The 21,647-nt window shown below is 38.8% G+C and overlaps 1 protein-coding gene across 2 annotated transcripts in view; it reads left to right on the top strand.

Annotated features, from left to right (window-relative positions):
- GABPB1 (GA binding protein transcription factor subunit beta 1) overlaps positions 1 to 15,884 on the top strand; it is a 32,350-nt gene extending 16,466 nt beyond the window's left edge. For both annotated transcript variants that reach the window (XM_004709425.4, XM_004709426.4), the window contains exons 6-8: positions 2,135 to 2,320; positions 8,278 to 8,393; positions 14,335 to 15,884. In XM_004709425.4, the coding sequence (XP_004709482.1) occupies positions 2,135 to 2,320; positions 8,278 to 8,393; positions 14,335 to 14,487 (455 nt within the window). In that variant the 3' untranslated portion in view covers positions 14,488 to 15,884. The remainder of the gene's footprint in view (positions 1 to 2,134; positions 2,321 to 8,277; positions 8,394 to 14,334) is intronic.
- The last annotated feature ends 5,763 nt before the right edge of the window (positions 15,885 to 21,647 follow it).

The raw sequence follows: 21,647 nt of genomic DNA, 5'->3' as shown, positions 1-21,647 counted from the left end.
CGATTTTGGATCACTTGTTCCCTTGTCCCTGGGGATGTTAACACTCATTTCCTCTCTCCCACCTCCCCCGCTCCCTTGTCTCCCCGGAACCTTGGGTCCCCTTGTTTTCTCCTCCAGATTGTTTATCCTGCCTATCTTATCTAGATAGACCTGCAGAGATAATAATCTGTACAAAAATGAGACACAGGAAAACAAAGCAACAAAAGAAAATATAACAACAACAACAAACCAATGACAAAAAAAGGCCTATAAATAGTTCAAGGTCTGTTTTTTGACCTTTAGGAGTGTTTTCCGGTTGAGTCTGATGGGGTGTCATGCCCTGGTCCCAAAGTCTATTTTTGATATTCCCTGGGGTCTTCCTTGTTCTGCTCCCCTTGCTGTTCTGTTGCACACCCTTACTGTTTTGCCTGGGTGTGGTGGGTCAGATAGGGCGTAATTCCCACACTGTGTCTCCAGGGTTGTCTCCCTTAGGGTTATGGCTCAGTGAGGTTATGTCATGTCTCGTAGTGGGGCCGGCCATATGGTCCTCTCTGTGCTTTGGCTTTTCTGAGCGGGAATATCGTCCTCAAGGCTTGGTGGGCCAGGATGTGCGCCACTCTCTCTGTCCTCCGTGTGCTCTGATCAGACTGTAGACTTCCTTTTATCCTCAAACTCAGAAAGCATTTTGAAAGGCAAGCAGTTTGGCTTCCTCTCATATGCCAAACCCCTGTTTTGACATGCCATAAATTGAAGACCTAGATGGAAGCTATTTTGAGAAGCAATAGCTTCCCATTTTGATATTTTTGTTTAATGAAAGTTTCTGTGATTTTGTAGGAATATTTTTTTTTTTACTTCCCTTTGTATTTTCCATGTGGTAAAACAGTGACTAATGTGTCTTTACAGCTACATTTCCCCTTTGTAACCATCAGTGATTCTTGCCAGCATGAGTTATTAAGTTGGAAGTCTCAGTATGATTTTTCCTATTGTTATTCTTTGTTTGTTAATTGTCATTCTTTTATGGAGAAGAGTATCTACTCCCTCCTTTTTCGTAAGGTATCACTATAGGTAAATAGATTGTTAATATGTAAGTGGTATAATTCATTGTCCCTGTGGTGGTTCTTTTTGATTGAAGTGTAACATGCATAGAGAAAAGTAGCTGGGTTGTTGGGTAAGTTTACCGTTTGGTGAATGATCACAGTCGATACTGGGCCGTCAAGGGAAGGTACGCAGATCAGTCAGCACTGCTTTTGTTGGATGCCCAGGAGTCATTTCAATTACTGTATAGTGTCTTAATGCATGGATCTACCAGAATCCATTCTGTTGATGTGCATCTGGGTTGTTTCTAGTGTTACACTAATATAAGGAGAGCTGCTATAAACATTGCTTTACATATGTTTGAGAGTCAGAATTTGGACACAAGATTGCCTGTGGTGAATGATACTAGCAATATTAACTTGTGGTTCATTTTACTTAGACAAAGCCAGAAGTGCTGTTTCCAACTACCAGACTCTTCTCTCAGCCTGTCTTATCAACTATTAGAGTATATCTGCTTCTATAAATGCTCATGTGTTGTATTGGTCAGTGTCATACTTGTGTCAGATCTATGTCCCACTGATTTTCAAGGCAACCTTTGATCACTTAATCCCAAAAGAGATTGTTTTTTTGGTCTACTTCAAATATATACATTGTACATTCTTTTGTAAACGGAGTATAACCACAAACAAAGTTCTCTTTTAGACTGTGGACTTTTATTAGTTAGGTATAATCTTTGCCATATCTGTGACCTTATTTTATACTTTATGTAACTAAGTATGTAAGAGGATTTTATGTTTTATGTAACTAAGTAAAAGGGAAATTATTTACTTAACATGCATTGGTAGGTAGATATTGTATCTAGAAAGCATTTTTTAAAGATCACTCAATGATCTTTCAAAGGTATTTCCAATACATGGAAACTAACTTCCTATAAACAGGGGTATTTAAGTCACCTGTTGAGTAGACACCTGCAGCACCTGTGGGGACTGAAGTTAGGAACCATGTGAAATTTTCCTGTGTAAGAAAGAAGTAGAGGAAGCAAAGGTAGCAGGAAAAAAGCAAAATAAGGTTCTATTTGTACTTTTTTTGTTCACTGATTTTCTCATACATTTTCCCCCAGTCGTGGCCACGGAGGAAGTAGTGACTGCAGAATCTGTGGATGGTGCAATTCAGCAAGTAGTTAGTTCAGGCGGCCAGCAAGTCATCACCATCGTTACCGATGGAATCCAGCTCGGAAATTTGCACTCGATCCCCACCAGTGGAATAGGTCAGCCCATCATTGTGACTATGCCAGATGGACAACAAGGTTAGTACTAGACAGTACTTATGTAAAGCTTGTGTTTATTTTCAATTCTTACTTTTATATACCCGTGTAGGAAATTGTGATATGTTTTCCAAATCATTTATTTTTGCCTTAAATTATATCACTGTAACCATGTACAATAAACTTAGTTATCAAATTTTATTTACTGACACTAATATTAATTTTAATATTAACCTATCCTATTATATTATCCTGTCAGTACAAGCCAGCTGAAGAGAGAACTGACTACAAATATTCTGAGAAAATTAGTTTAAATGTTGCCATAAGTGAAACACAGCATAAGGAACTCAAATCATCATTGGGCAAGAACTTCTTAGACTATGTATCTAAGACCATTATAGCCAGGGCAAGGAGGTTGTTACGGAAATCCATGATGCCCATGTTAAAGGAAGAAAAATGTGTTGAGCTGAAAGAATCACCAATAAATCCCGTCATTCCCTAACTAGTGTGTGCACACACATAATTTTTTAGGCACTGCGGTCACTGTGTGCCTTTGAGCATGAAGGAATCCTGGAAGAGCTGGCAATAGAATTCTTCTCTGTGGAGACGGGAGCTCAGTTTTGCGCAGTGGAGCTGACTTAGCACGATGGAGATGGCCGTGGTTCAGAAGAGTGCGCAGCAAGTTCCGGGGGATTCCATGGAGATAGCCGTGGTTCAAGAAGAGTGCGCAGCAAGTTCCGGGGATTCCATGGAGATAGCCATGGTTCAGAAGAGTGTGCAGCAAGTTCCTGGGGATTCTATTCTCTTGATTCACCTTTCTACAAGCACTTGACCCCCTTGTATTTGTATCAAGAGAGGGCCGTTTTCAAGACCTGACACTGTGGACGCATTCTGATTGCACCGATGAACGAAAGGGAGCTCCCTATGCTTTTTGATGGGAAGATGTCGTGGTCACGAAGCTCTCGGTTTTCCTTGACTTTACAAACTGACTCTGAAGTTCCATTTGGTGATGGAGGGCTAGCAGAAGCCCACAGGGGCTCAGAAAAGGAGTCCACTTAGAGGGCCCTGTTGTGTATTAAAATACCCTTAAAGCATCCTTCATTAAATGTGTAACTGACATATGAGGAACCTGGTGGCATAAGCAATATGCCACGAGCTGCTGACTTAAAGTTTGCTATTCGAACCCAATGAGCCCCTCCACAGAAGAAAAGCCTATCAACCCCAGTCAACACAATGGTGACTGACAGCAGTCGCTGACAGGTGCATACAGACTAAAAACAGTGCAGTGAAACAGATGAGTTAGAATAAGCCAGTATGGACAGATGCACTACAATAAAGACTGTATCACAGAAAAAGATAATCTCCTTAATAAATATTGTCAGGACACCAGGAAAACAATGTAGATTGCTGAAGCTGTACTTTTTTAAAAAAAACAAAACATTTTATTGGGGGCTCTTACAGCTCTTATAAACAATCCGTACATCAATTGTATCAAGCATATTTATACATGTTGCCATCATTATTTTCTAAACACCTACTTTTTATTCGAGCCCTTGATATCAGCTCCTTCTTTTCCCCTCCCTCCCACCGTCGTGACCCCAGATAAATGATAAATTATTATTTTCCTATCTTACACCAACCACTGTCTCCCTTCCTGCATGGTTTCTGTTGTTCGTCCCCCTCTGGGATGTGTGTGTATGTGTGGTTATGTGTCCATCATTGTCATCGGTTCCCCCTTCCTCTCCTCCTCTCTCCCCCTTATGAATCTGTGCTTTATACTGTATCCTCTAATAAGACCTTACATGGTACAAAAATTTAAATATTATCAATAAAACTCAGTGTTAGGTGTTGGAAGAGAAATATTGACAAATTCAACATCTTGACTTGGGAATAGCCTTTCAAACCATCGTGAAGAAATCCAGTAAATATAAAAGCTTTAATAAGTTTATCTATATAAAATTAACTTTCTGTGTAGTGAATAAAACATCCTATGAAATTTCAGGAAATGAAAACAAAGGATACTTGGAATACAGGAAAAGGATTAATCTCCCTAGTTTAAAGCATACACATACAAGGGGACTTCAGAAAGTATGTGGAAAAAGGACCAAAAAGAAATATCTTACTGTTACTCTACCTACCGTGGTTTAGTAACTGAGAATTGCATGAAGCACAAACTCCCCCGAGAGCTTTTCAGCCCGTACGCCTTTCTGTAACAAATGTACACCGGGATCAGGGACTAGCCACTCACTGCCACTTCTTTCAAAGTCCCTCAGAGACCGACTACTGTGTGTTCATGCACAGACAGCCAAGCATGGAGATGCATTGCTTCCTTGGGCCAGATGAAAAACATTGTTATAAATGTAACATTTGAGAAAAGTGGATAATTAAAGAGGAATTGACCAACACAGGTATAAGCACAAAGAAAAAGTGACAATGGCTAGAAGTACATTTTGAATCAAACATAAAGTTAATAGAAGAAATAGCTGATGATTCATTTCCCTGTCAAAGCATCATCTATATTGTAACCAGAATGGTCTTCCTATGCTGACAATCTGATTCTGGGTGTGTATGTGTGTGCACACGTGTGCTTCTCTGCTGGCCTTATTTGCAAAAGTATCACTGTAGCATTATCAACCTTCCCTCACACTGGAAAAATAAAAACATGTTCTTTTAAAGCTAATCACAAGGTCTATACAAGCAGTGTTTGCAAAGGGACCAGAGAATAAAAAATAGTACACTGAAAACAAAGAAAGAGCTAGCTGTATTGGAATGTTTAAACTTTTGCCTTTTAGAAAACTAATAAGCAAGAGGGACTTAGTGAACATATCTATTTAAATGAGGAAAATGATTTTGATAAGAAGAATGGTGGTATCTCAGAAGTGATTTCAGCAAAAAAACTGCTTTAAGGAACCTTCAGCGAAAATTCATGACAGCGAAAATGTAAAGGACAAAATTTGGTAGCTGTTCCAGACTGAAAAGGAGTGACAATTTGCTCAAGCATAGAAAAGATACTATTTTAAGTTTTTTGAAGAGGAGACAAGTCTGTTCAAGCTACACTTGATAAGTTAAAAAAAAAGAAAAGCAAAACAAACCTCACTTTTCCCTCCTAATGTTGTAAATGTCATTGCACAAAATAAATATCAGCTTTACCTTTTAAAGGAGGAGCCCTGGTGGTGTTGTGGTTGTGAGTTGGGCTGTGATCCACATGATCAGCAGTTCGAATCCACCAGCAGCTCCTTGGGAGAAAGACTGGACTTTCCTATTCTTAAACACATGATGATCTCAGAACCTCTAGGGGTCACTATGAGTCAGCATTAACTCAATGGCAGTGAGTTTGTGTTTTGTTTTAGGTTTTTTACCTTTTAAAAACTGTGTAATTAAAAAACAAACAAACTGTGTAATTAAGCCATTATACTCAATTCCTTTTTTTAATAGAGAATTTTTAATGTTTTAAAAAAAACTTAAATGTCCCCAAACAATTGTAATAGCACCCAGTGAATTTAATTCCATCCTTCTGTTAACTTTTTAAAGCCCCCTTTTATCTTTATATCTGTATAATTTTTGTATTACACTTATCTAATTACTAAATGTAAAATGCTAATATTATATTAATGTAACAAATAGAAAATTGTATATACATGTGTATAAAATCCAAAACTCAATTGCTAAACCAGCAAAGGAAATGAATACAGAATGGTATTCACAACATGGGATATTACAGAACTGAGCCAAGGGAAGTTCTCTGTACGGGTATGAAAGGATATCCTGTAGAAGTGGAGTGAGAAAGCAGGATACAGAGCAGTGCATCTGGGTCCATGTGCTGTGTTTTGTATACAAAAGGGAGAAAAAGGAGACCTCCGGGGTAAGTCCAAAAGTATTGCTACACAATCGTAGAAGCTTGGTGAGTGGGACGGTGTTGTTTGACCACCCATTCTGAAGGCTGTGCCTCCTCCTCCCTGTCCCTCCCTGAGGAATTCTGTGCTCTTGGGTTATAGCTCCTCACCACGACAGTGGTAGCAGCCTCAGGAGACTCTCTCTACTTGTGCTCTTTTAAAATGTTCTTTGAATTTTGTAAACAAAAGTAGCCTAAAGGGGCCAAGATCAGGACTGCAGGTTGGATGGGGTGAGGTTTGCCACAATTCTTTTTTTTCTTTCTCAAATTGATTTTTTCATATTTATTGTTAGATTGATAGTGTACATTTATTGCTATATCACTCTATTTTTTGTTCATGTTATGAGTTTTCCTTTTAAAAAAATGTTCAATAAATCATTTTATTGGGAGCTCTTACAGCTCTTGAAACAATCCATACATCAATTATCAAGCACATTTGTACACATATTGCCATCATCATTTCCAAAACATTTTCTTTCTACTTGAGCCCTTGCTATCAGCTCCTGTTTTTTCCCTCTCCCGCCCCCACCCTCCCATCCCCATGAACCCTTGATAATTTATAAATTATTTTTATTTTCATGTATTACACCATTGCTGCCAATGCAATTTTTACAGGACAATTATTGCGACCCTTGAAGAATGAGCAGGTGACTGTAACGGGGAAAATCCTCTGTGCAGCTTTCCGGCCTTTTTTCACAATGCATTTTTCGGGTCTTGGTGCTTCTTCACGGCGGTCCTTTGTGACTATCCTGGGCCCTTTAAGAAATCTATCAAGATCACTTTTTTGGAATTCAGGAAAACTGTCACCCTCACCTTTATTTAAAAAAAGAAAGAAAGTTTTATTGGCATATAAGTCACATACCATACAATTCAATAATTCAATTGTATTAGATTTGTTCAGTCATCATCAATCAATTTTAGAATATTTTTCTTTCTTGTACTTACTGTTGTTGGCTCCCCATTTCCGCCAATCTCCTCCCCTGCCAGGGCCTTAGGAAATTTTTAATCTAGATACTGCCTCTATAGATTGACCTATCCTGGATTTCCTATACAGAAAAACATTACAAAACAAAGATAGAAAACAGCAGAACCAACAATGAAAAAAAATGAAACAGAAAAACCTCTAAAAAAGATAACATAAACTATTAAAAACTGGAGTAAATTTAAAATGAGTCAAAAGAGAGATCAAATGACAAGGTGTTAACATTTTAGCCTACCTACATCTGCTACAATCCACTTTAAAATGCTCTCTGATAGCAAGGCTACTTACATTCATGGACTCTTATCAGAGGGGATTCACCAGATGTTTAATTTGCATTGGAGATTTTGCAAATGAATTTTGGGCTTTCATTGTCATCCTTCTGCAACTGGGTGTTCAGAATTCAAGCTCTACTACCATGCCTTCCCCGAGATTTGGATTTTATTATGTATAGAACTTGGATCACCCAGGCTGGTGTGCTTCTTCCACGTGGACTTAGCTGAGTTACTATAGTCCTTTGAGTTGCCCTCTCGTCATTGAATTTAACTGGCCCAGAAGATTCCCTTGAGAGCCACTGCTTTAATTGAGCTTTTTTTGGACTGGTACCTTAACAAGACTAAAACAAGTATATGTCTGAGAGAACTTTCCTGAGCCAGGGGCTGGTTGCAGGGACGCTTTCAAACATTTTTGTGTGTGTTACAGGAACTGGAATCCCAGTAGCAATACTTTTTTACTTACTCTGGTATCTTCATGTTTTCTTTTCCATAGATGCACATAAGAATAACAAAAAACAACAAAAAGAATAACAAAAGGAACTAATAAAAGTGATTATCTGTGTTAGTATGAGCGAGACCTCTTAAAGTATGATTGCTAAATACTGGTTTGATTTTTGCCTCATCAATAAATAATTATTACTCATTGAAATAAATAAGTACATACTTTCAGTAATCAGATTACTTTATGAAAGCAAGAAGTGAGGAAGACATAATAATTTCCTCATTAAAAACCAATCAGTCTTTTGAAATTATTGTTTTGGAACATATATACTCAGAAATAACTTTTTCCTAAAGCTATTAGAAATGAAGCAATGTGTATCTCTATGTATGAATATGTATCTTTTCATTTTAGTATTAACAGTACCAGCAACAGACATAGCTGAAGAAACTGTTATAAGCGAAGAACCACCAGCTAAGAGACAATGTATTGAAATAATTGAAAACCGGGTGGAATCTGCAGAAATAGAAGTAAGGAGTCTTTTACCCGGTGTGCTTTGCTGCAGTCACCAGAAATAAATTCAGTTGCTTTTCTTTCATTATCATTCTTTGTCCTTTATACTTATGATAAAAAGTATTGTTTTCTTATGGAATGAAAGTGCTCGGTGTTTTCATTATGTCTTTTTGTTTTTGCCTTACACATATAGAAACCCTTAATAAATAAATATTGAATGAGTGAATGAGTGAGTGAAGAATTTGTTTGTAACAAAGTGTGTCATTATATTAACATTGGGGTGTTTTTGGTTCTTGCATTCCATCCTTATTTCCTACTAAACTTACATGTGTCCATTTTCACAAATCGCCAAAAGAAAATTTCACCATGTAGGACCACAATTTTTCTTTTCTTGCAAAAAGGAAATGTAATTACCAGATTGGGCTGGGGAATCCTCTTGAAGAAGACTGACATTTGTCAAATTGGCTATTTTGTAGTATGTGGCAGGTACCTGGCTATTTTACTGTTAAGTCCTATAAGGAAGTTACATCAGTTTACATTAGCTATTCAGGATTCAACTTTTTGCCTTTCTCCCAAACTAGTTTATTAAGTGTAACTAAATCTCAATTATCCCGAAGAGCTTTTTCTCATATGACTGTAAATGAAATTATGTCCCTTAAATTCGGTGTCATCGTATAGAACTGGATGTAGACCCTGAAGTCAAATGAGCTGGATTCAAATCTCACCTTTTGCCCATTGTAGGTTTGAGGCAAGTTACCTTTTCTTTCTGAGCTTCAGGTTTAAATTCTTCTAAATTGGCATTTAGAATAGTAATCTCTACTTTTTCGGTTTTTGTTTTTGTTTTTTTACAAGATTTGAAAAAGTTAACATACTAATATATATCTATATTCATTATATGTGATATGTTTGCCTAATGAATGTGGGTGAATATTTAGTAATTCTTTGTAAAGGTTCTCTAGTTATAGAAAAAGAACGTTTAAAAAAATTATGGAAAGGTACCGATTCTGATGAAAAGCAATTAGAAAATATCCTTGCCCCAATTCACGTAAATATAAGACTGGTTTATCTTTCAGATTAATCACAAGTAATATTTTATTGAATTAAAAGGGGTCTTGAGCAGTTCATGGTTAAAGTAGGAAGTTTGGTAGAATTATGACTTAATAAAGTTATTGAAGGATGTTTGTTTTATTTCTTCAGAACTTACAGTGGGAAAAAAAAGAACTTTCAGTGAACTTAGATGTTGAAATGTTTATTCATAGAAATTGATCCACTGAACATTATCAGCATACTATTATTTAATAATCTTTTTATTGGCTTATATTTTTCTGATAAATCAGAAAATCTTTTCCAAGCATATTTTATTTAGTAAAGTATTTTAAAATTACTTGAATTTTTATTACATAAAAGCTATTCCACACAACAAATTTTATTTTGAAAACCACCATGCAGTTCAAACCTTTACTTAGGTAAAAGTTCAGCCTTTCCGAGATGAGGGAGCAATGATTACATGTAACAGCAGTGTGACTTCATATGTATAGCTTGATTAGGCCAAGGAGATGGACCATTATGGTAATACATGTTTGGTTTGGTATAAAGAAGAGCGTTTCATTTTGTTTTGATAATTAGCGTTTTCTGGGTGGAATTCTTATTTTCTATCTCAAGAAGGATTCAAGTCAAGCTTGCATGACCAATTAAGGCTGTTACAGGCAAGCCCTGAAGCATGTAGTTGAAAATAGATGGTAGAGGCCGGCTTCGGATTTAGAATGAAGAGATGTTTTCATCAAAGTAGGTAATTATTTCCTTCTGTCCATGGAGTGATTCTTTTGATTTGTTTTCTTAGGTGCCCAATGTAGGTGTTTTGGGGACAGATTTTCTTATTTGTTCTGCATGACAACAAGACTATTAAATCCATTTCTTTAAAGCAGTGGGATGCAATTCTGAGGACAGTTTTGATTGTTGTGACTCAAGGCTGGGGGTTGTGGGTGGAGGGTGAGCCCCACTGGCGTTTACTATGGAGAGACCAGTGATGCTGTGGAACAATCTACCACCAAGCATTTTCCAGTATAAAACCACTTATACCAAGGTTGAGAAACCTTGTCTAAAGGACTGGAGTATAGACTCTGCTGTTGCTTGGGTTCCCTGTGTGTATGTCTGCAACCATCAGGTTGATTGTCTGCAAGGAAGGTGTTTAGAATTTATAGATAGCCTTTCCCAACAAAGGATGCAGACGTTTACCAGTGATCTCTGGAAAAACGTTTTAAACTGTAGCAAATACACTTTTAAGTTCTGTGTCTTCTGTACATTGCCATTATAGTAATATAGAAAATGAAATAGGGTTATCTTTTGAAGAGGAAGGCAATGAATAACATACTACATTGCAATAATTATATCATTTTGGCCTTGTATTAACATGCCTGCATTGAAGATAGAGCTGGAAGAAGTGTGCTGTTTACCGATTTCTTCGATAAGAAACAGCATTAGCTCATTCTGATTTGAAATGACAATTCTTGTTTGTAAGCGTGGGAGAAAGAACATGCAAGTAGCCATTGGGCGTGTCCGGTTGCCCTCTGTCACATACTAGTTCTGTGACTTAAAGAAATGCCTTGACATTTTTATTTGCAGTGGAGGGTAGAGATGAAAATATTAGCAAATTTTATCTGCTTGTTTTTAATGAATTAGTTACATCCTTTAACCAGGGATAGACTGAGGTCCTTGCTCTTTAACATTTTTATTTCTGTGAGCTGTTAGTATAGTGTTTTACAAAATAAATAGATGCCCAAAGTTTTAAATGTTTCTGTAATCGTATCTTTTCTTCATATCTCTCTCTTCTAGAGGTAAGGTGGCTACGCCAACTCCTTTGGTAAAGAGTCAGAACGTAACCCTTTCTGGCTTTGTAAGCCATGAATGTCTGTTGCAGCTGCTCAGCCCTCACTGGAGCAGGACAACAGCCAGATACCACGTGGAGACAAATGGGCCCGGCTCTCTTTCTTTACACTTTACTTATGCAAACCTCATTTAAAATATTGACCTGTAGCAGTTACAAAATTCACGTCTGCACGAAAATAAATAAGACAGTTTACATATTCCGTTTACTTTCTTCCTTGGGGGTGGTCGAGGATAAAAAACATTATTATTAGTTTAAAAAAATAGGTCTGAAGTTGGCTGTAGGTTTGAACTTTGATTTATTGACCTTAGGCCAATTGTTTAAACTTTCATGGTTGTATGAGAAAAAAAAATGGCAAAACTCACGGAACTTAGGTTATAAGCTATTTATAAGTGTTAAATGAGAATGCATGTGAATGACTTGTGTAACAGCTGGTCTTGTAGTAAATGCTCAGTGTCACTATTAGTATCATCCTTCTACAGTTTATACAAATCACTACAATGATTTTTGCTCTATTTATAACCAAAGCAAAATGTACATTTGAGTGTTTGACAGTGACATGTGAAAATCAATTGCAGCTAGTGAAAACAATGTTCAAATGCAATGTTTGAAAATTAAAAAGCAAACTCAGTTCTATCCTTGTTGTCACATTGCCTAATCCAATACCCACATAGTGTTTGGGTTTGGAATTTTGGCCTAAGATAGATCTTCCTTGTTACGAAATCGTGATCATTGCCCACCTTTATTTTTCTTAGAATTCTTCAGTGTTAGATTGTTAGGGGGAAACAGTGGTTTGACTGCAATAGGTGAAAACCACTGAACTGGCCTGTTCAAATATAATCTCAGCTGTTAGTCTTTTGCACCACCCGTGGGGGGAAGACGCGAATACCTGCTTGCGTCAAGGGACGTCCCTACATGTAGCGTATGTGCACTCATCGTTGGACATAGAACTTTGAGCACACAGGGCCTCTGAGTACAATGTGGAGTTAGAGTTCCCTTTCCTTTGAAAAGTGAGGTGGAAATGAGGAGGTGCTTCTCCCGGTGTCTGTCTTCCTGAGGAGTAGATGGAAAGTGGGACACGCTCATGCTCTGAGTCTCAAGGATTAAACAGACTCAAAGATCTTTGCTTTCTGGGTTTTATAGATTTAATCATTTTTTTTAAAATGCATTGTAAAGGAGTCTAATTAGCCCAACAGACAGAAGGGAACTATCTTTTCATTTATATTAAAATACATTCTACTGCTTGAAATAAATTTATAATAAGAAAACTAAGAAAAAAAAACCAAAACAAAACTAAAGTTAAGCTGTATTTTCTGTTTGACAGTTTACCTTACTCAGTTTGCTTGTGTAGTTTTTTGCTTACGAATGGGGGGCTTTTAAAAGTTTATGGGAATTTTTCATTATCTTTTAATTCTGTTTTTTAAATGAAATTTTTGAAATACCCCTGCCCCCGGTAAAATAGTTGGAAGATGTATAGAGCTATTTCCTACCAAGTTGGACATATTCTTAGTCATTTAAAAAGTTTTTGCTATCAAGGAATCTTATTTTTTGACACATAAAAATTTAAAACATATGCATGGCTCTGAGTACTTCTACGGTGGACTTTGGTTCCTGGAGAGCAGCAGCCAACCCCCCACATACACCATCCAGCAGAGTATTCAAAAGCCTGCAGTGGGCACTGCCTGGGGGCTCATTTCCTTACACGCGGTGCCTGTGTCTCTGGTCTGACTTGCTCCTGCTTTGTCCCCTTACCTGGAGTTGGGTCAAAGGTGAGAAGAGACAGCAGCAAGGGGTGTGGTCAATAGTAATATTACAGATGAGGGGCACTCATTTCTCAACTTGTACATTTTTGAATCATTTTAAGATTTGTGGCTGAAATAATGACATCTACAGCTCAGGAGTTATGCGAAACAGAAATCTCTGTGCTTCACTTCCAGAGTGGGGCAAGGTCAGGATCAGAGGAAGGCATGAGGGTCATGTCTGCTTTTCCTAGTGAACCAGACAAATAACCAAAGTGGGAAGGGCATTCGGTGTTCATAGTGGGCAATACGCTCTCTTTCCCACGAGGCTGCTGAGCCCTCACCATCAGTTTTTCCTTCTGGTCAATGTCCAGTGGGAGCCTGGCCTTTCTATCCTTAGTAATTCTCCTCAGACCATGTACCCCACCCAAAGGTCCTAGCCGCCCGCCCCTGTAATGTAACGGCGGCTTCACTTCGGAGTCCTCTCTTGAGGGGATGCAGGGTGCAGTGGTTGTTCCTGTGCTTCACCAGAAGTAAAGGGTTCTTTGAAATGCTCTCTCCAGACAATTGGAGAGCAGGAGGGCCGGGAAGAGGAGATTTCCATGCTTGTTGGACTAGATTTGTATTTTAACCCTTGATTTATTGAGTAGTTTAACCACATATATTTTCTACCAGTATAATTTTAATGGGGCAGAGTTGAGGTATTTGATTAAATAATTTTTTTAATGACTAAAGAAAAACACTAATCAAGATTTACACGTTTATCTTTATGATGAGGAATATAGATTTAAAAACTAATATCAGAATCTCATATGCCCAATTTTCTCACTGTCTAAAGTTGAGAAAATGATAATCATTCAGAGCATCATTTTTCTCACCTGTAAAATGGACCGATCTAAGAGACTTGTTATTAGAAGTCACATCACTTCAGTCATATAGTAGCTACTCAATAAAATTAGTAATCAGTTACTTTGTAACTATTGCCTTTACCCAAATATATAGGTATGAAGAGTTAGGATTATATGTCTACCCCACATCCTTAAAGCATCACTAGAGATTCAGATAACCAATTTGTGTTCATTTGGCTCATCTTATTTCTCATTAGGAAATAATTTCTTGGGGCTCAGGAACTGCCATCAGTGTGTCGTAGCATAGGGCCCCTAATGCAGGGTCTAATGGTCACTGAATTGGTTGAAATAACAAGCTGTCTAGGAAACTTCAGTAGCGTGCCTGCTTTGAACTGCTCCCAGCTTCTTATTGGAAGCATGCATGCATGTGTGTGTTAATAAAGTAGTCAGGCGGGAGTTGAAAGTAAACCTGTTTTTTTTTAACCAGGAGAGAGAAGCTCTTCAGAAACAGCTGGACGAAGCAAACCGAGAAGCACAAAGATATCGACAGCAGCTTCTAAAGAAGGAGCAGGAGGCGGAGGCCTACAGGCAGCAATTGGAAGCCATGACTCGTCTTCAGACCCACAAAGAAGCCGTCTAGTGCCAGCTGTGACTGCTGTTTGGTTTTAGTTGTGGTCAAGCAAGGATGCAATCGGAACTGTACACCGCACGGGTCCAGTCATAGGGATACAGGACAAGAGAAGAGGCTGCAGGTCGGACGGACATAAAGCCATGAGCTCTGAATTCTTGTAACATACAAACTTAAGAAGTGAAATGTATTTAAAACAGAATTCTGTACATAGGTTTTTGTTTTGTTTTTTACAGTTCCAAATGAGTTGATAAAGACTGCTTATGAGATCCAAAAACCACAACAAGCCGCTGTTTTTGTGAATTCTTTCCGATTTTAGTATGAACCTTAATTTCTCAGAAACGGAACAGTTTTAAGGGTGATGGTTGTTGGTTAGACCAAATGTGTATAATTATGTGGTGGACTGATGCTGGAATTTCTCCCGCAGGTGGAAACTACTCTGTGAAGAGAAGAGTTCTCCTCGGGAACTCTTTGCACAGCTTAAAGTTGTCTCAGATTCTCTGAAAACGTTTTTTTAAGAAAGCAAAACTTTTATATTTGTTCACTTTCTGCTACACCCAAGTAGATTTACATGTATATGAAGCAAATATTTTTTAAATTTTATGTCTGTACATATTTTGCATGTTTTCTAATTTCAGAGCGCATCGTTTGCATAGGTATTTTTCCCACGGAGGTGATGAAAGGTCGTAAGGGGTGGGGGATGTGGACAGGCTATTAGTGTCTAGGCCAGTGAAATGAAGTAAGCTAGCAGACAGTTTTATTGGAGTGACAGTGTTCTTAGAAGGAGCAGCTTACACGCGGTAACGTGAATTTGCAAAATCTCTGCTTTTTGGAGAATTTCATAAAAGCGCGTGAACCTGTATTCTGTGCCTGCCATCATGATTTCCACATGTAAGCACTTTAAGGCACTGGATCTCACGATAATGTTTTTTGGGAAGAAACCCGATGCATATGGGCTTCTAAAATACTCCCTGGACTCATTTCCTCCCCAGGAGATTATTCTAACGGAATTAAAATTTAAAAAATGAAAAAAGAAAAGCTTTTTGTATGTAGAACAAGAACTTTTTGAACTATGGTGATGCGTTAGCTGTGTAACATTACTTTTCCTCCTCCCTGCGAAAGCTGTATGTCTGTGCTGTGACTCATCACAAGATTGTTCAATTCTACAGAGTACGGGCTCTAACTCTGCCATACGATTCTTTCTGTTTTTTTGTAAAACATAGCTTCGGCCCTCATCCCCCATGCACACGCTTGCTTTATTATTTTCAGTGTGTTTTATTGCTTTATGAAAATGTTTATCTACTCCTAAAACCCCTCTACATTATCTATACTGTACAAAGAAGCAATTACCCTTAAAACTGTATTCTGGGCTACTTTTCTATTTTACAATTAAATATCTTTTCCACATATGTTCAGTGTAGACTTATATTCTTTACTACATCTTCATCATATATTCACCATCCTGATTCTGTGTATTTGAAAATACTAGATTGCCTTTACATGGTTTCTCAAAATCCTGGTGGTAACTTGAGTTTATCTGTTCCTTGGAAGGTAACCATCTTATTAGAATTATCAGTAGAATTGTTGATGTCATGCAATGTTTATGGACAGCCATTTGCTATGTGGCAACTGTCCAGGAGGCTTTAGGGTAAATTTCAGAACTGGGGCTGAGCTGCTAACTGCAAGATGGGTTTAAACTCACAAGGGCCCCACAGGGGAGCAATGAGGCCGTTGCTCTGGAGGCTTTAGTCGTGGAAGCCATACATGGGGCTGGCCGCTACGATTCTGAATGGGCTCAATGGCAGTGGGTTTGGGTAAGGAAGAGAAAAAACTTCACTTTTCCATTATATTTGATATGTATTATAATAAATTAGCTAAGACTACATGTTTTATAAACTCGTCTATTTTCAGTAGCATCAAGCAATTTTTTTTTGCAATTATGAAAAAAATAGCTTAAATAAAAAACTTTTAGAGGCCCCCCCCCAAAAAAAAAAATTAGAGGCATTTGTTAGGCAGGGTGTTCTTATAGAAATAGGGTGCTCTGACATGGATAAAGAAAACACTGTTGGTGTAGAGAGGAGCCATACGTCCACACCAGAGTGTAGCTACTTGGGGGTTTTACTTTGAGACCAGGCTGGCCTGGTGGCATCTTAGAACAGTGCTGGAAATAAGCTTCTGAAAGTTAATTTAGTGGCTTTGACACTATTTTTTGATCTAACAACTGACAGAGTTGGAAGAAAATTAGAAGTTAAAAGGAAGTTGTTCATTAGGATTGAGTTGATTCCAACTCTTGGTAACTCCGTGTGTGCAGAGAAGAATTGTTCGCTGGGATTTCCAAGGCTGTGACCTTTTCCAAGCGGATCACCAGGCCTGCCTTTGGAGATGCCACTGGGTGGGTGTGAATCAGCCACTTTTGGTCAAAGTAGTGAAGATCCTCACAGTTTGATCCTCACAGAAGATCCTCAGGGACTCCCAGTGTGAAGCTTTGAGGAACACATGCAGCTCTCTGCAGAGAAGGTAGTGAACTTGTTCTGTTGTCTGACTGTTCTGTTGCACTTGTTTATTCCTGACTTCTCTACACTCGAGTCACTGAGGCAGCGCCCTGGTTGAATAGTGATTATGAGTTGGGCTTCAATCCTCAAGATCAGCAGTTTGAAACCACCATTCATTCCTCGGGAGAAAGGGCTTTCAGTGCCCATAAAGAGATATAGGCTCAGAAAGCCACAGGGGTTGTTCTACTCTGTCCTGTAAGGCCAGAGTGAGTGTCTATTGACTTGATGGCAATGGCTTTGGTTTTTGAGTCAATAACTATATGAATTAGTAAAATTAGGATTTTATATAATTGGAAATAGGCTTTCCTTTTTTTTTGTTTACTTTCACTCCGCAGGTGGGATGAAATAGCTTTTTTTTTGTGTGTAGTTTCATAGATTTTTCTGAGGAGAGTAGTATAAAGAACCAATAATTCAAGAATATGAATTAGCTGGAAGTCAACAAAAGGATGATTAAGAAAACGGGCAAACAATTGGAGGATAAATAATTCTCTATTGCAAAAGGAGCGGCTATTGGCCCAGATCAGACATGAAATTTGGAAGTTTCGAGAAGCCAACAAGAATGAAAATCTGATGTTCCAAAACCTTTGGGACACAGCAAAGACATTTATCAGAGGAAGCCTGATAGCAGTACATGTACGCATGAAAAAGGAAGAGAGATTTAGGGTTGATATGCTGGCACAAAACTGACAGCAATTAGAGCAGAGTCAATAAGACAACCCTAATAGCAATAGGAAAGAATGAAAATCAGAGCTGAGATACAAGTGAGGGGAAAAAAAAAACTATGGAAACAATTAATGCAATTCAAAGGTAGTTCTTTAAAGGGATTCATAGAATCGATAGTCCGCTGGCAAAGAATATGAAATAACATGGAAATCAGTGGGGAAATTCCCAGGCATGTGTTTCCACTGCCTAGCAATGGATTTGTCCTTAGAAATCATTTGGTTGCTACCTCAATGCCTAATTACATCCATTGATGTGCAAACACCTGGAATGACCCTTCCCAACCAGGGTTTTGAGAGAGTTAAGCCCAACTGCCCTAAGCCTTAAGACTCCCTTTGTAATGAAGTACTTTCTCCGGGTGTTACACAAACATCTAGAATGGCATGAATTATGTACTGTCAAGAGGCCTTCAGAGCCTTGATTGCTTCATTATTTGGTTCAAATTTAACATTTGCTGCTCTGTTTCAAATTTTAGGTTGATCTGTGCTGTTTTCATCATCTCACCTGACAGCTGACTCATCTGAGTGCTCTGTGCAGATGCTCGATTCCGAGCTCCCCTTCACTGGTGCTTACTCATGTCCTGCCGTCTTTATGCCCATGAAGAACTTGGGATGCCACGTCTTCTCATGGATTCGTAGGAGTTACTGTATTCTGTCAAAAAATTTTTTTAATACAAAGGGCAAAAGAATAGTTATGGCCTTAATCCTGTGAATAGATGGCTCTAGTTCTTTATGGAGGTGAAGGGGTGGGATTTGAGGAGGTTCTTAGGCATTTAAAAGACTCAAATTTCACAAGGGAATAACTGTGACCTGTGCCCACTGTCACGGAGTTGATTACAATTCCTAGTGATACTATATGGCAGAGTAGAACTGCCTGGTGGAGTGTCTGCTGTGTTACCAAGGCTCTTTCGGTAAATAGGAAATCCCCTATAATTGTGGGAAAATTCTGTTTTCTTTCAATCCAACTTTTCCACATACTTTATGAAGCCCCTTCATACTTGTTTGTAATAAAAATGTTCTGTGCGCATGTAAGTTGATTGAAAACATACTGCTAATGAGAATCCGTGCCAGTTGTGTTCTGCTTTAACAAGGTCATTTGTGGTGTTCTGTATTGAAAATTGCTCATAACAAGAACAGATGAGTTGACAGAAATGTAATAGACCCTCTAGGGGTCTAGACTGAAAACCAAATGCCGCCGTCAAGTTGATGCAGACTCGCAGTTACCCTATAGGAATAGGGTAAATGCGAGTCTGCATCAACTTGACGGCGGCATTTGGTTTTCTTGTGCATTTGATTGCTCCTGTGCCTTTCTGAGCATGTAACTCTTTACAGAAGTTAAAACCCCTGACAGCTTTCTTTCAAGGAGTGGCTGGTGGTTTCAAACTGCTGATTTTAAGGATCAGTGCCCAACTGTAGCCTCTCCTCCACCCTGGTGGACGGACAGTCGCTTTTCTACTAGACTGACAACGGCTGATTTTTCTTGAAGTACTCTATACAAAGTTTCTTCCTAATAAAATCTAGAATATCTTTTGTGCTTTAATACCTGAAAAACCTTGAGACCAGACCCCACAACATGCAATGATGTATCAAGCAGGAAAAGCCCTTTCAGCGGAAATCACAAAAACAATGATAGGAACATTTATACCCATATGGATGGGTTCCCAAGGCATTGGCCTTTGTAGGAAATGAAATTTTAAATGTTTTCTCTTCACCTGGGGTCTACTGAATAAATAACTGCTTTCATCATGGCAGAGCAACTTAGGAATGGGCTAACAGATAGAGTTGTTGTTTCATTCAGTGGTATTTACCGGCCCTGGATTTCATTATAGATAGCCGGTCTGTTGTCATTTGTAATGACGTTTGCTATTTGCTTTCTCTGTTCAAGGAGAACACCCCAAAGCCCATGGGTTCATTTTGACGTAAGCACTCTGAATCCATCTTCAGATGACTCTGTGTAGGCCATGACAGAAAACTATCAGCACACAGAAAAGATCACATATGTTTTTGGTTCCAACCACAATTTTGATGGCAATATTTTTGTGGTTTTAAAAAAAGATTTTTCAAATTCTCTCTTTTCTCTCTCACACACAAGATTTTTGATGATTTTGATACTCTGAGTGCCTTTAAAACATTCTACTTTAATAATAATCACCATCAAGTATTGCATGTAATTTGAATATAGTTCCCAGGAGCACTTGCTTTTTTTTTTTTAATCGTTTTATTAGGGGCCCATATGACTCTTATCACAATCCATACATACATCACAATGCACATTTGTACATTCATTGCCCTCGTCATTCTCAAAACGTTTGCTCTCCACTGTAGTCCCCAGCATCAGGTCCTCATTTTTTCCGCTCCCTTCCCCTCCCTCTCTCCATTCCCTTATGAGCCCTTGGTAATTTATAAATTATTATTTTGTCATATCTTGCCCTGTCTGACGTCTCCCTTCACTGACTTTTCTGTTGTTCGGACCCCAAGGAGGAGGTCACATATAGATCCTTGTAATCGGTTCCCTCTTTCCAACCCACTCTCCCTCTACCTTCCCAGTATCGCTACTCACACCACTGGTCCTGAAAGGATCATCTGCCCTGGATTCCCTGTGTTTCCAGTTCCTATCTGTACCAGTGTACATCCTCTGGTCTAGGCAGACTTTCAAGGTAGAATTTGGATCGTGATAGTGGGGGCGGGGAGGAAGCATTTAGGAACTAGAGGAAAGTTGTATTTTTCATGGTTGCTACATCGCACCCTGTCTGGCTCGTGTGCTTCTTCTGTGTGGGCTTTGTTGCTTCTGAGCTAGAGGTCGCTTGTTTACCTTCAAACCTTTAAGACCCCAGATGCTATACCTTTTGATAGCCGGGCACCATCAGCTTCACCACATTTGCTTATGCACCCATTTGTCTCCAGCAATCGTATCATGGAGGTGAGCACACAATGATATAATTTTTTGTTCTTTGACGCCAGATAACTGATCCCTTCGGCACCTCATGATCACACAGGCTGATGTGTTCTTCCATGTGGGCTTTGTTGCTTCTGAGCTAGATGGCCACTTGTTTACCTTCAAGCTTTTAAGACCCCAGACACTATATCCTTTGATAGCCAGGCACCATCAGCTTTCTTCATCACTTTTGCTTATTCAGCCATGTTGTCTTCAGCGGTTGTGTTGGGAAGGTGAACATCATAGAATGCCAATTTAATAGAAGAAAGTATTCTTGCACTGAGGGAGTACTTGAGTGGAGGCCCAATGTCCTTCAGAAGCAGGTGTTTTTTGAGAATGATGATGGCAACATGTGTACAGGTGTGCTTGACACAATTGATGTATGTATGGATTGTGATAAGAGTTGTATGAGCCCCTAATAAAATGAAAATTAAAAAAAATTTTAAAGGAAAGATGTAGGGTCACTGAGCTGGAATCACCGAGAGGGCAGTCATTTTCACTCTTTTTAAAAAAAATTTTATTGGGGGCTCGTACAATTCTTATTGCAATCCATGCATACATCCATTACGTCAAGCACATTTGTACATTTGTTGCCCTCATCATTCTCAAAACATTCGCTTTCTACTTGAGCCCTTGATATCAGCTCCTCATTTCCCCCATTCCTCCCCGCTTCCCCATCCCTCATGAACACTTTATAATTTATAAATTACTATTTTGTCATATCTTACACTGTCCGACGTCTCCCTTCACCCACTTTTCTGTTGTCCATCTCCCAGGAAGGAGGTTACATGTAGATCCCTGTAATTGGCTCCCCCTTTCTACCCCACCTTCCCTTCACCCTCCCTCCAGGTATTGCTCTCACCACTGGTCCTGAAGGAATCATCCGTCCTGGATTCCCTGTATTTCCAGTTCCTATCTGTACCAGTGTACATCCTCTGGTCTAGCTGGATTTGTAATGTAAAATTG

The sequence above is a fragment of the Echinops telfairi genome, unplaced genomic scaffold (genome assembly GCF_000313985.2).
Source record: "Echinops telfairi isolate 266 unplaced genomic scaffold, ASM31398v2 ScPeMD7_8;HRSCAF=38, whole genome shotgun sequence".
NCBI lineage: Eukaryota > Metazoa > Chordata > Mammalia > Afrosoricida > Tenrecidae > Echinops > Echinops telfairi.
The sequence above is the reverse complement of the archived record's forward strand: the minus strand, read 5'-3'. Positions and strand labels throughout refer to the sequence as shown.